Source organism: Podarcis filfolensis (genome assembly GCF_964270895.1).
Source record: "Podarcis filfolensis genome assembly, chromosome: 4".
In the NCBI taxonomy this organism is placed as follows: domain Eukaryota; kingdom Metazoa; phylum Chordata; class Lepidosauria; order Squamata; family Lacertidae; genus Podarcis; species Podarcis filfolensis.
The window spans coordinates 33,051,311-33,067,977 of NC_139607.1; the positions used below are offsets into that span (position 1 = coordinate 33,051,311).

General features: G+C 46.1%; 1 protein-coding gene across 2 annotated transcripts in view; it reads right to left on the reverse strand.

The window, feature by feature from the left end:
• The window catches only part of OCA2 (OCA2 melanosomal transmembrane protein), a 167,703-nt gene that overhangs the window by 116,115 nt on the left and 34,921 nt on the right, over positions 1-16,667 (reverse strand). For both annotated transcript variants that reach the window (XM_083610613.1, XM_083610612.1), the window contains exons 5-7: positions 9,567-9,624; positions 7,608-7,680; positions 776-933 (exon numbers count right to left, since the gene is read on the reverse strand). In XM_083610613.1, the coding sequence (XP_083466739.1) occupies positions 776-933; positions 7,608-7,680; positions 9,567-9,624 (289 nt within the window). The remainder of the gene's footprint in view (positions 1-775; positions 934-7,607; positions 7,681-9,566; positions 9,625-16,667) is intronic.

Genomic DNA, 16,667 nt, shown 5'->3' on the forward strand with positions numbered 1-16,667 from the left:
CATCTTAACAAAGCCAAATATGGTGATGAGGTACAGCAATGGTGATGAGGTATAGTTCCCAGGATCTGTTGGGGGAAGCCATGGCTGGCAAATGGCCATAGGAGGGCTTTAGGCATATCGTGTGCAGATGTGACCATAGTTAATGGCTTGTTGCAAATGTGCTAATCTCAGCTACGTTGCTCCTCCCAGTGACATAGCGTGGGTTGCCAGTGTCCAGGGGCACACAGAAGGTGGTTGGGAGGGAAATGGACAGGGTGTGCATGCACATTCAACTACCAAACAGCATCCACATCACCCAGGAGATTGCAGCCACAGAGATAAAAGAAGAAGAGTTGTTACGTTGTCTGGAGAAGCTACTTCCTGGTCTGCACGGAGAAGCCATTTTCAACAGAAGCACACAGAGGCAGCGCTGGGTGTTGCAATTTTGCGCCCCTAACAATCTTGCACCTGGGGCAACTGCCTCTGTGCGACCCCTGCTACGCCACTGACTCCTCCTCGCTTGTGTGTGGGAGAAACAGAACCATGACCCCTGGCTTAGAATTCTCTCCAAACCAGGGATCATGATTTGTTTCATGCAAGCAGTCCATGATTAGTAAGCAAAAAACAAACAAACCTTGGATGCAGAACACACAAACCTTCCTCTGAAATAGATATAGATTTTAACCTGCTCTGCACTGTCTTGCAAAGGGAGTTTAAACATAATAGTGAAATAAGAAAGATTTCCTTTTGTCTTATAACCATAAAATGAAAGCAGTCCAGGGTATTTGAACTTTACCTGCTGCTGACGTCTCCTTCTTGGACCAGAGTCTTCTACCTGTCCTATCTGAACTACAACGTAATCCTCTGGTTGCCGACCAGCCACATCTGCCACAAAGGGCCCTGCCAGTTCTACCTTTAGAAGGGCAGAATCGCGAATATTGCTGAAGTTCATAGCTGTTGGCAAGACAGTTAAGGACTGCAATTTTGTCTCTGAAGGGAAGAGCCTTTGGGGGATTATCTCATCCATGATGCCACAATTAAAAACAACAGCAGTGCCAGCATTCTACAGTAATGCCAACTAATTCAACATGGCTTGAATACCTATGTAGCTAAGAGGTTGAAAAACCAAAGAGCTCTCGTTTCAAAGGATTCAAAATAAGAACATCCTAAAAGGCCTATATAAAAACATGCTATGCCAAACCTTATTGACCAATCCTTGATGATTGGATATAAACATTTAAAGCATGTGTTTGCAGCCTGGTTCTCGTGTTATTGGAATCCAACTAGAGATAATTTGGAGGGATCATTTTCAGTTTCGTCCAATGTTTGTTACTTGCAGCACTGCTTCCATTCCGCTGCAATTCATCTTCCTTCAAAAACTACGCTATTTGTCTTGCTGTCTGTTGTGGTAAAATTACATACCTTATGTAATTTCCATAACTGATTCAGTAAATTACCGTATTTTTCATCCTATAGGGCGCACCGGCCCATAGGACGCACCTCGTTTGGGGGGGGTGAATAAAAAAAATTATTTCTCCCCCCCCCAGCTGTGGCTGCCGCCCCAAGCACTCCGGAGGGCTCCCCGTGCTTTGGGCGGCAGGCTGCCGCCCCAAGCCTCGCACGCCCGGTGGGACCTCCCGCCGGGCGCACAAGGCTTGCGCACACCCGCCCGAAGCACGGGGCGCCCAGTGCTTCAGGCTGCAGGGTGCTGCCCGCAAGCCTTGTGAGCCCACGGGAACTCCCCCCGGGCGCGCAAGGTTTGCGGATAGCTTCCTGAAGCCTGGAGAGCGAGAGGGGTCGGTGCACACCGATGCCTCTCGCTCTCCAGGCTTCAGTGAAAGCCTGCATTCGCCCCATAGGACGCACACACATTTCCCCTTCATTTTTGGAGGGGAAAAAGTGCGTCCTATGGGGCGAAAAATACGGTATGTAATTGCATAGTTCCACCCCATCCATTTCAATGCAAATCAAAAGCAATGCAGATTCGGGGGTGGGAATATAATTATGTATCATTTGCAGATTATAAGCAATGACAGTGAACACATACCCTCCAACATTTCTCCAATCAAAATAGGGATGTCCCATTCCATAATGATAATTTTACTATTTATACCCCACACATCTCACTGGGTTGCCCCAGCCACTGCAGGCAGCTTCCGACATGTATAAAAACATCATAAAACATTAAACATTTTTTTAAAATCCCTATACAGGATTGCCTTCAGGTGGCTTGGGGGTTGGATAACTCCATACCCTCCAACATATCTCCAATGAAATAGGGACATCTTACAGAAAAGTGGAACATTCCGGGATCAGATCAGAAACTGGGACAGCTTTTCTAAATCAGGGACATCCCTGGAAAATAGGGACACTTGGAGGGTCTGTGAACACTACTCGTATTCTCCAGATTCATTTCTATCCCAGACATGAGACAAGTAGGTGAACACTGGCAATTTCCTCTCCCATTTCCATTTTTGTCAGAATTCTCCAACATCCCAAACTCCAGCTCCCACCAGTCCCAGCCAACATGGCCTTAAGCTCCTGAGAGTGAAAAGTGGGATATAAATGTCAAAAATAAAACCACCAGCTGTGTGGAGTGGAGTCTCATGATGCATGTCCCAAAGTTGCCTAAATAAGACAAAAAACAATTTAAAACAGTCTCTTCCTTATTGAGCTATATTGCTGGTAAGTGATGCTTTTTAAAGTTTTCAAGCTATTTATTTTGCTTCTTCAAGTCAAAAAAGATCAAAACAATATCCACTATGAAACACCATGATGTTAGCCTGGGTGAGAAAATTAGTAAAGCAATAAATTCCAAACAGTCCTGTCTGAATTTCACTGAGTCCTTATTTGTACAATAATATGGTGGGAAATCATTCTGTTATTATCATTTTTTTATGCCACCTCTTTTCCATTATATTCAACAAAATCTGTTTAAAAGTACCACCAGAGGAGTGTGGAGCACAGAATTAGACTGTATATTTAAAGCATATATAATGCACACACATCTTATATAAAGCTATGCACTTTAAATGTATTATGTAGATGTAGTCATGTATTTTCATTCTGAAAAATTGAATTGCTATATAAAAAAAAGATTAAGAATGCAGCCAGGCAGTAATAATTATACCCATTTTGAAAAACTGTCCACTATAAAAGTTTAATCTTGCAATATTTAAGAGGGGTAGGAATAATTGCTACATTTTCCAGGGCCAGATGAGTTGGAGACTCCACGGTTCAAATCCTATCTCAACTTTGAATTGTGCTTCAGAATGGTTCACTGGCCTATATTAATTAACCTAATGGCCTGGGACACTTTGACAGCCTGTAGCCAGTTTTATGAGTACAGCCAATAATTTGTATCTGCAAAAAGCTTCAGGTGCACATAATTACAGCCGCTTCCTTTTTCACAATATGACTAAAATATACCCTGTAATTACACAAATGCCATGTTCAGAAACCATAACAAAGGAAACTTAAAATTACAGAAGGAAAAGCAAACTTCATTTTTACAATGTCTTACGCATATAAAACAAAGTGGTCAATACAGAGTGAGCTGAAAGCTCTTACCTTGTAACACATATAAAATGGTCTGTCCTTTGCAGACCTACTTTGAAATGCTTAACCAGTAGGCCTTTTGGTTAAGTGGTAAATGAGACAAGCTTCGGGTTGCCATAGTTCAAAAAGTTAAATTCCTGATACCTGCAAAATTGTTGAGCTTTTCCATACATCCAGGTTTCCCCTGGCATTTTGCCACTTCGGCAAAATTCCCCCGGCGCCATTTTTACACCCGGAAACCAGGACATGTCAGGAAAATTCCTGACGTATGGCAAGCCTAGACAAGCTTAACTAGGTTCCACATGCAAGTGGCTCATGCAAAAGCATCAATCTCTGTGTGTAAATACGTATGCAAATTCTCCCACACCTCTAATTATTTCTTTTCAGTATACTGTATTTCTGCACAATTATTCTTGCAGGGTTTGCACAGAGAAAGGTGAATGATGTATTGTTTTGCATTCATGACACTATGGGACATAACCTTTGCATTCCCCATTGTCCTGCTTCCTTATAACCCCAAGATATTTAATCACCTCTCAGACCTTCACACATGGAGGGAGGGAACAGGATCCTACATGGTGTCCTTGCACCTTTACTTTGACATATTCGGCTGAAGGGCTGGATACAACCTATGCATGCATCACTGTGCTTGGTGATTGTGTACAGGAGGGCTTTTCAGACAATCAAGGTAGGTTCACTGAGTGCATATAGAAGTGGAACAAACAGCCCCATCCCTGAAGGCTAGCATTTATTTGCTTAACATACAGACTGCAAAAAGCAGAATCCCTAACCCTGCAAACAAGTCCGTAAGTCTGCACATACAGTCAGGCGTTATGAACAAACAAGAATCCTTATTACCTTCTCTTTTCAGAGAGTCTATTTCTAATATGGCAATTTGGCTTGTTCCAGCCCTCGGTCCTCCATTTGCCTGCATAAAATATTATAATTTAGCATAGATTAGAGCAGAAGTTATTAGGGACACAGCATGAAAGGAAGTGCGGTAATGGATAGGAAAGTAGACCAAGTAATTCCGAACAAGCCAATAAAACTAAAAATTGCTTTCATTATGGCAGAAAGCAGAGATATTTTACAGTCTCCTCTAATTCATTTGCCCAAAGCATTTGAGGCACTGGTGGTGATTTTAAATCTACCAGCCCCGAGATCACTGAGAATTATCAGGTGATTATATCCTGGTGGTCCTATATGAGGGAAAATCTGCTCTTGACTAAAGGGGAGAATTTGGATCTCCTTCCAATTCTCAGAGATGCTTCCTTTCTCAGTTACTGGTGCTTCATGTTCAGCATAGATACTTGGATTGATCTGTCCAAAAATACTTTGCAAATAACACTCCTAGCGCAAGCTCTCTGTCCAGTAAAAGCGTTTTCTTGCAATTGTGCACACTGGAACCAAACACTTCCCATCATAAAGTCTTTGAGCTTTTAAGCCAATAAGTCACAGATGAAAAGAGGAACAACAGCAACCTCGCCATTTCAGAAAATTACACTAAAGCTATTTAATTTGAATCACTGCCAAGGTGGAACTCAAATGCATTTGTGACCAAAATAGATTCAGAGCAAAATCTTAATAGACATGGAAAATTCCCATCGGTTCAAGGTAGCATTTGTAGGCCAGAGTCGGAGGAGGCGTGGCTGGCTGGCTTCACATTGGAGAGCAGCAGCCAAGCCACCTCAGCACAGAGGACCAAGCATGCATTAAAGGGATGGCAAATCAATGAAGATTGATAATAGTGGGGGGAGGGAGGAGAGGAAGAGAACAAGGTGATTTGATGCCGTGCCAGATTAATCATGGCACAAATGGACCATCTCCCACAGTGATGTTGGCTGAAGGGAAATGTTCCAGAAGATCACTCTCGGTTAAAAACAGAACAGTGATTAGCAAACATTTTTTAAAAATGTTCGGCCAACACGTTTCTCTGTATGTAACCATTTCGAGAGCGGTAGCTATGTTGGCCAGTTGCAGCTAAAGCAATGAAGTGGTTTGTTGACACCATTAACAAACTTTATTACAGTAGTCCCTGGATGCTTATGCCATAATAACATGTCGTAGAGCATCCATATAAGAACATAAGAAGAGCCTGCTGGATCAGGTCAAGGGCCTACCTGATCCAGCATCCTGTTCTCACAGTGGCCAATCAGATCCCTGTGGGAAGCCCACAAGCCATGTTAGTCTTTAAGGTGTCATAAGACACTTTGGCGGTTCCACCTCTCTGAATTATTCTCACCATTCCTTTATGTAAAGGTAAAGGGACCCCTGACCATTAGGTCCAGTCGTGGCTGACTCTGGGGTTGCGGCGCTCATCTCGCTTTATTGGCCGAGGGAGCCGGCGTACAGCTTCCAGGTCATGTGGCCAGCATGACTAAGCCGCTTCTGGCAAACCAGAGCAGCGCACGGAAATGCCATTTACCTTCCCGCCAGAGTGGTACCTATTTATCTACTTGCACTTTGATGTGCTTTTGAACTGCTAGGTTGACAGGAACAGGGACTGAGCAACAGGAGCTCATCCTGTGGTGGGGATTCGAACCGCCAACCTTCTGATTGGCAAGTCCTAGGCTCTGTGGTTTAACCCACAGTGCCATCCGCGTCCCTTATTCTTTTATGTAGCACAAGGATATTGGCTTCCTCAATTCAACTACCCAACCACACTGATTCACAAAACAGAAGAAGAGGGAGAAACAATAACATTAAAAGTATGTATGGAGAGGATTAGTTATGAGTGAAAGAAACTGTTGGTTTAGCATAGAGGAATGCTGGGATGCCAACATGAATATTGGGGGTGGGGCAGGTAAGCTCCACAACACATAATCAATCACTAAAGCATGGCACATGAACACCATTTGAATGGCAAAGCCCGTTAGTGGGGGTTGGACCTCAAATATTTCATGAGAGGGTGAAGGGACCTCAACCCCTAGGAGTTGGCTCCGATGGAGGGATGCGTCAGATCCTCAAACTCTATGGGGAACACAAGGTAGGGTGGAAGACAGCAAAACTCAGTATAGATCACTGTATCGAGAGGAAGCCTGTCCCCTGTGGGCCTAACTTTACAAAACACTTTTGTTCAAAATGAAGACATTCAGTATGCTTATGAACTTGCCCTTTCACATGTCGAAACTGGATTTGGGTCCTGCACCAGCCCCACCACAGCCTGCTCAGATTCCTATCAGACTGGCAGGTTGCCATTGCTAATTAGTGAGTGAAGGGGCAAGGAGGAAGAGGGATAAACTTTACAGTGCCATGTTGACCACACATCCAAGTCACTGGATCCAGCAGCCAAGGGGGGGGGGGGAGCCAGTATTCCAATCAAATCATTAGAAGTCACTACACAGATGCAACACATGTGTTTCATGGCTTGGCTGTCCCAGTTCCCCATAACTGTTCAGCCTCCGGGATGTGCACAAACTCTCTTCTTTTTCCCCATCACCCGCCACGACTTAGCAATGGCAGCCCTGCTACCAGTAGTCAACCCATATGCAGAGACTGTAGCCATGTAAATCTTGTGCCTGATGTGAGAGTAGCCTATTCAGGAGCATCGTTCATAGGATTCTGGTTAGCTTAACATCTGTCCCAAGAAAACTGGTGGAAAGCATTGTTCAAGATAAAATAACCAGTGTTACATAAGCATAGACAAAAACTGCATGCTGTTCCCATTTGTTTCGTTGCTCTCACCCACACTTACAAACAACCTCACAAAATTTACACTTCTGGAATTTCACTTCAGTTTTCACCCACTTTACTTTCCCACAGAGATGCAGGAGGCATCTAAAGGAGATATAACAGAAAAAACAGACCTTTGCAGTCTTCATTATCACTTGGATAGCAAACTTGGGAAACAGATTTGCAAATGAATTAATTTGCTGGTTTAGAAGCGGTCCCACGAGGCAGCGTCAGGGCCTCACAAGAAATAAATCACTGTCAGGATTTAATTTAGCAAGCAACGAGTCAGCCATTTCGTATCAACCATCTTGAAATCAGCCTACTGTCAGTGATTCTTTACTAAGCTGCTCCACCGTTTTGTTTTAAAAACAACAACAAAAGTAATTGGTAAAGGATACTGTAGACGTCCATAGGTGACACAGCCAGCATCTGCCAAGGTGCTCCATTTTCAGGGTGAATGCTAAATAAAATCTGAGGGCACATTAAAAGGTTATGTGGGAAACTGCCGAACTGTTAAACAATCTGCCTCTAAAAAAGTTAAGACCTGCAAAAAGGAGTTGTTGCTTTTATTATAAACTCCTAAAGTCAGGGTCCTGTTGCTTAGCCTTACATCCCAAACTTACAAGATTGTATCCAATATTAGTCATACACAGAGAAGACCTATTGAAATAAATAGATAGAACTAAATTAGGTCTGTTAATTTCAGTGGGTCTGTTCTGAACAGAAGTGCAACCCATGCATACCAAATTGGCATATGAATGAAGGATTGCACACATTATTTACTTTTATCATCATTGTTAGTTAACTTTCTATATAACATTAAGAGCACCTTTGAGCCTCTTGCATACACACTCTTGAGTTCACACATGAGTCTTACGAACAAGGGATTAAAAGCAGAGGATAGTCATTTTTATATATTCTAGCCAATAAAGTTTTTATGTTCAAATGACAGAATCCGGAAAAGCAAAGTGGATTTCAGTGTCGTGCATGAAAACACTCCCAGATCTCATTTTCTCCCTTCCTTTATAATCCCTTAGTAACATTAAAGTACAGGAAGTTAGAAAAGCCATTTTGATATTATCTGTATAAAGTTCCTAATGCTATGTTTAAAGGAAAAGCAGAGGGAACTATACATTGCATTTTATATACAGATTTTTTTTTTTTGTATTTGTAATTCTTATCTGAACTGGCTTGCAACTAATCTCTTGTGTCACTTGAAAATTTATCTTAACTTACACATCTAATAAAGTATCAGTTGAATCTAGCAGTTCAGTCTTTTGAAATGCATTTTAAATTAATCAGTTGTACCGTCCTGTACCAGGGATTCAGCTATACAGCTGCAAATAAAACGTTTCAAGTGTGTTGTAAAGCACAATATACAAATATGACACTAGATGGCGAAGTGAGCTATGGCAAAGTCAATGTATTTTTCAAAACTTTTTTTTAAAAAAACCAACAACCCATTTTCACAACAGGTTTTTTAATGTGTGTGTATATTCCACCCAAGTCACCATAGCTTTACCCTTGCTGGATGTTTCAGCCTAATTTAGCTTGTCATCCCTATCCCCTAGTCCAAACCAGATGTTTGGAAAGATATAAATTAGGGGGAAAGAGCTAAAAGGATGTTTCAGACCAGGGTTAACCAACACAGTGCCCTTCAGATGATGTTGGACTACAACTCCCATGATCCCTCATTGTTGGTCATCTTGGCTGGGGGGGAGGGGAATTGGAGTTCAACAACATCTGGAGGGCATCACATTTGGTACCTCCATTTTAGGTTGTCTGCCTTTAGGGGAATTGAGACATCCAATTCTTCTGTGTGGTTAATCTTAACTTGCATCGGTTCAGAGAGATCTGAAAGCCAAGGGGAAAGGGCACTGCATTGGTAAAGGAACACTTTTCCAGCATCAACTGGGAGTGTGAAGAACAGATGGGCATGCTCCTAGGTTTCATATGACATGGTATATCCTATTTAAAATCATGGTCCTACTTCCAATGTTCAGGATGAGTGCAGATGCCTTTGAATAGCCAAAACAGCACCAACCATGCACAAAAGAGAACATTTACAGGCTTGGGGAAACCCCAAGTTTTGCAGATGTAGGGGGGGGGAGAACCCTAAGGAGAAACTCAAGCACAGACCAATGGGAACTGAGCATGCCCACTAGGGCAGGGAAGAATGGAATGGAAGAGTGGGTGGAAAGGGGGAATTGAATGGAGTATCACAGAGATGGGCACTGCTGACTGACTATAGCAAGAGCACACTGCAACGTTTTTGCTGTATGCCCCATTGTATTATCAGATTCAACTTTGGTAAGTCCCACCAAATTACTCTGAAACTTTGGAGACCCAGTACTTACAGAGCATACAACTACAAAGATGAAAAGCCCAGAAACTTTTAGGAATCTTAAACAGCATCTGAAAAAAAGAAAAGAAACAATGGAGAAGAGTTTCACAGAGAAAGATTACGAGATGCGGGTATAATTCTATTAATCACAAACTTGTAAGGCCAGCAGACAGAGTTTAAGTCATACAAAGGATTCTTTGGGGAAAGAAATGTTTTAAATGTGTGGGGTGTATGCAGCCATATATTAAAATTACAGAGTTACTGTATAGAGTTATAGAGTTATAGAGTTACTTGCCTTCACTTTATGTGAAGGTTCCCTATCATATATTTAAGCATCTGCTTTTATTATAATTGTATGGGTTTTTTTCCCCACATTTAACGTATTTATTTTACAAATGTCATTATGTGAACTACAACTGCATGCAGTATATTAAATACAAGGCTGACTTAATCTTTTCCAAATAAGATTAAAATTATGGTTACTAAAAGAGGCACCCAAAATGAGGAACCATTACATTAATCCTTTAAAAGTCCAGAAGCGCTTGTCCTTAAACAACTAAGTCATCTTGGCAAATTGACACAATGCCGTGCAGAGCTCACACTGGGAGAGGGGAATGCAATTTTATTAATAAACTGTAGCACTTAGAGCATTTCCCCCCCCCCAACAACAACCACCACCCTTTGGTGCTTAGACTTTTATGGATTCTGTGCTTTTAACAGCTTAGCAAACTAGCCATGGTCAGACCTTGACTTGCACACGTTTGCTGTCCCCATGACCCTCACAGCAATTTTCATCTGACATAGCATTGCAACCCTGTGACAAAAGCTAGGGAAATTTAAAAAGCCAACGGAGCATCTGCAGTTTAAGTGAGATGTGGCAAAAAAGGGGTTGCACATCCACATTTTTTTAATTTCCAAGTGTTATGTACTGAGTTGAATAGGATCCAAACTGCAGCAGTCTGATTGGTCCTAGAACAATAGGATTCAAAAGGCAGCAGTCTGATTGGTCCTAGAACAATAGGATTCAGAATGCAGCAGTCTGATTGGTCCTAGAACAATGCAGCAGTATGATTGGTTGGCAGGAACCACCCAATCATGCTCCAGATAGAAGTGAATCCACAACCTGGTTGGCTTACAGTAGAATTCCGGAATTAGCCAATCATGTGCAGCCCATTGTGTAAATAATGTATATAAAGCAGATACTTTGAGGGGACTTTCATTCATTCCTCCTCACCACTATGAGCTGAATAAAGAGCCTGAAATCACTTTGCGACTCTGAGTATATTTCACTGGTGACGAAGGTGGGATCCCGCTGAGCTGACTGCCACACACAGCACCGCAGCACCGCCACCTGCCGCACCGCTGCCTCGCACCGTGTATCCAGGCTTCAGCTCCGGGACACAAGGAACTCAGAATGGCAACCGACAGCAGCTTCTCGCCATTCAACCCAGCATCTGGAGACTGGGAAGCATACGCCTCCCGTTTCACCTTCCTCCTAGAAGCCAAAGGGGTCACCGATGAAGAAGATGCCAAGAAGAGGGCAATATTCTTCAGCGTCTGCGGAGAGGAGACGTTTGAAATCGCCCGGGCTCTCCTTGCGCCTGAAGACGTTGCTACTGTTCCATACAAAACAATAATGGAACAGCTGAAGGGGCACTTTTCGCCACAGCCCTCAGTGGTGGCTTGTCGAAATGCCTTCTACGCAAAGCGGCAAGCCCCTGGGGAAACCATAACTGGGTTTGTGACCTCTCTCCGCCAAGCTGCCCGGTTCTGCAGCTTCTCAGAGCTGGAGAACATGCTTCGTGACCGCCTCGTCGGTGGCCTGAAGGATGAGAAGCTGCAACGACGCCTCTACGCTAAGAAGGACCTAACGTTCCAGGTCGCTCTGGAGGAGGCCCTGGCAACGGAAGCTGCCGAGAGGTCGACGCAAGAGGCACGGCCGAGCCAGCCGTCCCAACCGAGGGTCCACCACAAAGACCTCACCGACGACTCAGGATCTGACAAGGAGGAGGTGCACCGAGTACAGCAGCGCACTCAAGCAGCCCACATACCACAGCTGCCTCGACGAGAAGGAGGGAACTGCGCAAGCTGCGGGGAAAGTCACGAGAGGAGGACCTGCCGTTTCCGCAACGCAGAGTGCAGACAGTGCAGAAAATTGGGACACATCGCCCGGGTGTGTCGAGCTCGGCCCACCCGACGCCAGGCATCAGATGACCAATCCAAGAGCCCCAGGTCCCGGGGCCCAACACACCAAGGCAACTCGACGGAGCTCACGGACTTCCAGGTATACCAGTTGCCCCACCCCAACGTAGAGAAAATTTATGTAGAGGTACAGATAGAGGGGGCCCCATGCCGCATGGAGCTTGACACGGGTTCAACTCTATCCATAATCTCGGCAAGGACCTTAAGGAAACTGTGTCCTACTGGGGGTCCCAAACTCAGGCCGGCCCCATTCACCCTCCGGGACTTCCAGAAACGTAAGGTCCCCACAATGGGGGTGGGGACCTTCAGGGTGCAATACCGAGGGCGGACGCGGCAACTGGACTTGCTTGTGGTCAAGGGCCCCTACATTAGCTTACTGGGATTGGCATGGTTTGGACCACTGGGGCTAGCCGTCACCGGGGTGAACCACACAAGCTTACAAGTGGACGTGGACGCCATATGCAAGGAATTTCCGGGGGTTTTCGATGGGAAATTGGGACAGTATACGGGCCCCCCCATTGCTCTACAGCTTGACCCCACAGTACGACCAGTCAGGCTCAAGGCCCGCCGGGTCCCATTCGCTCTGAAACCCCGTATAGACGAGGAATTGGACCGACTCGTGGAGCAAGGAGTGCTGGAGCCGGTGCCTAATGCCCCCTGGGAAACCCCAATCGTCACACCCGTCAAGCCTAATGGTTCGGTCCGCATCTGCGCAGACTACAAATGTACCATAAACAAGGCCCTCACGGCCCATGCATACCCAGTGCCAGTGGTCAGCCATGTCCTTGCCACCCTGGCTGGGTCGAAAATTTTTGGCAAGCTGGACTTGGCCCAAGCATATCAACAGCTGCCAGTAGATGAGGCCACAGCAGAGGCACAGACGATTGTGACGCACAGAGGAGCGTTCAGGGTAAAGCGGCTGCAATTCGGTGTCAGCGTGGCACCAGGCATATTACAGAATCTAATGGACTCTCTCCTTAAAGGGATTCCTGGTGTCACCCCCTTCTTCGATGATGTGTTGATTGCCGGGCCCACACCAGAGGAGTTTGAGGACCGCCTCCGCACCGTTCTGCACCGTTTCCAGACGGCGGGTCTCAAGGTGAAGCGTGAAAAATGTCTACTAGGAGTGCCTCAGGTGGACTTTCTGGGATTTATGGTGGACGCAGAAGGGGTTCACCCGACTGGGGACAAGGTACGGGCCATTTGTGATGCCCCAGCACCCAAGAACAAGACTGAACTTCAGGCCTTCTTGGGACTATTGAACTTTTACCATTCCTTCCTTCCCCACAAGGCGGCGGTAGCGGAGCCCCTACACAGACTCCTGGACAAGCGGGCCCCTTGGGTGTGGGGCCAGCGCCAGGAGGCCGCATTCCAGGCAGTCAAGGACTTGCTGGTCTCAAACTCGGTCTTGGCACACTTCGACGAGAGGCTGCCAGTGGTGCTAGCATGCGACGCCTCGCCCTATGGCATTGGCGCTGTCCTGGGACACCAACTCCCGGATGGAAGAGAGGTACCGGTGGCATACTTTTCCCAGACACTCAACGCAACCGAGCGGAACTACTCGCAAATCGACAAGGAGGGTCTGGCAGTCGTGAAGGGAGTAAAAAAATTCCATGATTTCTTGTACGGGCGGCCCTTCACCGTGGTGACTGACCACAAGCCGTTGCTTGGCTTGTTTGCCCCCGAAAAGCAGACCCCCCAAGTGCTGTCTCCTCGCGTCCTCAGGTGGTCAATTTTCCTTGCCAGCTACCAGTATGCACTGATTCACCGCCCTGGGAAGGCGATGGGCCATGCAGATGCCCTCAGCAGGCTACCACTACCGGAAACAGGCCCTGACCCAGCACCTGCACAAGAGGTTATGAGCCTGGAGCTGCTTCCTGACCGCCCCATTCAGGCACAAGAAGTTGCACACCATTCCAAGAAAGATAGGGTCATCTCCCGGGTCCTGGACTGGGTGTGGAGGGGATGGCCCAGCAGCAGCCCCGGGCCAGAATTCGCCGGTTACACAACCCGCAGACATGAACTGTCGGCCCACAAGGGGTGCCTGTTATGGGGAAGCAGGGTCGTTGTTCCCCAGCCCCTCCGCAAAAGGGTCCTCACAGCCCTACACGAGACACACCCAGGGGTAGTAAGAATGAAGGCCCTTGCCAGGAGTTATGTGTGGTGGCCGGGGATCGACGGAGAGATAGAGGCCTGGGTCAAACACTGCCAGGCCTGCCAAGAATCCCGCCCAGATCCCCCAAGGGCCCCAGTCCAGTCCTGGGAGTCCGCCCGAGCACCATGGTCACGCCTGCATGTGGACTTCGCTGGCCCCTTTCAGGGGAAAACATTCTTCATAGTGGTGGACTCCTACACCAAATGGCTGGAAGTCGCACTGGTACCGTCCACTTCTACGTCCGCAGCCATCCGGGTACTACGCAGGCTGTTTGCAACCCACGGGCTCCCTGACACTCTCGTCTCAGACAACGGGACTGCATTTACGTCAGGAGAATTCCAAACCTTCACAGCGCAGAACGCCATCCGCCACATCCGTTCGGCGCCATTCCACCCTGCCACCAATGGCCAAGCAGAACGCATGGTGCGGACCACCAAGGACACCCTTCGCCGCATGACGCAAGGGGATTGGGAGTACCGCCTTGCCACATTCCTTCTAGCACAGCACAGCACCCCCAGCTCAACGACTGGCCGGAGCCCCGCTGAACTACTAATGGGTCGGCGCCTTGCAATCAGATTGGACCGCCTTCACCCCGATAGAGCTCAGGATGAGCTAGTGGTGGGGAAAGGCAGGAACCCCCGGACCTTCGAGGCCCAGGACCCAGTGTACGCAAAGAATTTTGGGGCAGGCCCTGCATGGGTACCCGCCACAGTCACCAGGGTCACTGGCCCCGTGTCGTACGAGGTGCTAACAGATGGGGGGCAATGCTGGCGCCGCCACTGTGACCAGATACGGCGACGATTCCCGGGAGAAAACCAGGAGGAAGAGGACAGGTCAGGGAACAGTGGGGCAGTGAGGCCCATAGAGCAGCAGGGGCAAGCAGGAGAGGCAGAATCAGTAAATACAGAGGGGACCCGTGAGGCCGAAAGGACACCGGAACCAGAACCACGACAGAGCGAGCCGGTTGCGCCAGACCAAACAGCCCTATCACAGCCAGCATCCTTGGAACACGAGCCAGAACCTGAACCCCGGACCAGGGAACACCCCAGGCCGCAACGCACACGTAGGCCGCCGGCGTACCTCGAGGACTATGAATGCGACCTCCCGGGCAGGACTGGAACTTAGAGGGGAGGGGTGTTATGTACTGAGTTGAATAGGATCCAAACTGCAGCAGTCTGATTGGTCCTAGAACAATAGGATTCAAAAGGCAGCAGTCTGATTGGTCCTAGAACAATAGGATTCAGAATGCAGCAGTCTGATTGGTCCTAGAACAATGCAGCAGTATGATTGGTTGGCAGGAACCACCCAATCATGCTCCAGATAGAAGTGAATCCACAACCTGGTTGGCTTACAGTAGAATTCCGGAATTAGCCAATCATGTGCAGCCCATTGTGTAAATAATGTATATAAAGCAGATACTTTGAGGGGACTTTCATTCATTCCTCCTCACCACTATGAGCTGAATAAAGAGCCTGAAATCACTTTGCGACTCTGAGTATATTTCACCAAGTTAAGTGCAAGTTGGCAACTTGAATGACTCTCCACAACAGGACGTCCAACCGCAGAAAGTGTCTCTTCTTCAGACCTCCACAGGGAAATGTGGAGGCAAGCAGGCAGAGTTCTCATCTGTTATAAACAAACTTGACCAGCTTTATTCAAAGTATTCCACTGCAGAATGAAGTCAATATACAGTTGTTCATATTTCTAGCACCAACTTGTGTCCTGCTTTGGAATACACTAGTCAGCTTTTCTATTGAAATTGCATGTATGCCCCTGCAAAAAACAACAACAAATGATAAGCTAAAAGAACAGTACAGTGGTACCTCGGGTTAAGAACTTAATTTGTTCTGGAGATCCGTTCTTAACCTGAAACTGTTCTTAACCTGAGGTACCACTTTAGCTAATGGGGCCTACCACTGCCGCCACACGATTTCTGTTCTCATCCTGAAGCAAAGTTCTTAACCTGAGGTACTATTTCTGGGTTAGCAGAGCTTGTAACCTGAAGCGTCTGTAACCTGAAGCGTCTGTAACCCGAGGTACCGCTGTAATCTGTAAGTAAGAACTGTGTTCTTGAGCAAGAAGTCTGAATAATGTTTTCTGCTGAGCAGCGTATTTGTATATGAATTTAAGAATATGGTGGGGGAAGCCCTCAACTTCTAAATTGAATTTGTTTGCCTTTGGTAGCATTACCATGTAGCCAAATCTGAACATCTGTGCAGTATTGTGACACCACCACATTCATCATGCGATCCCTGATTGGCTGGGATTGCTTTAAGAAGGATTAGGAAAAACCCTAACCTAAAAGTCTTTCCTAAAAAAGGAAAAGGGAAGAAGCCAAGATGATTGGAGGGGGGTGCTAAGGTGTCAATGGTTTCCTCAATTTTTGTCTGAACTGGCTCTAAATTTTATAACCTTGAAATTATATGATATAGATAAGCCAGAATCTCTCTCTTTTTTTAAAAAAAATATATTGGATCATCATGCATAACGCACCATGTAAAGTTCCATTTATCACATACATGCCAGCATTTTCTAAACAATTAGTTTAGAAACAAGGTTCAAAACAAAATGCTTCACTTTAGGTCAGGAATGAGTTTCTTATTTGTGATGCTTACCGTAACAGCCTTGAAGATATAAAATTATTGTCGCTATGTGATCATGCTAGCAAGCAGTCTTATTGACAATACTTAAGCTCCTTAAAAGTCTTTCCTTACTCTTCCAGGGATAGGAATAAAACAAGTGAATTGCAGATAAATA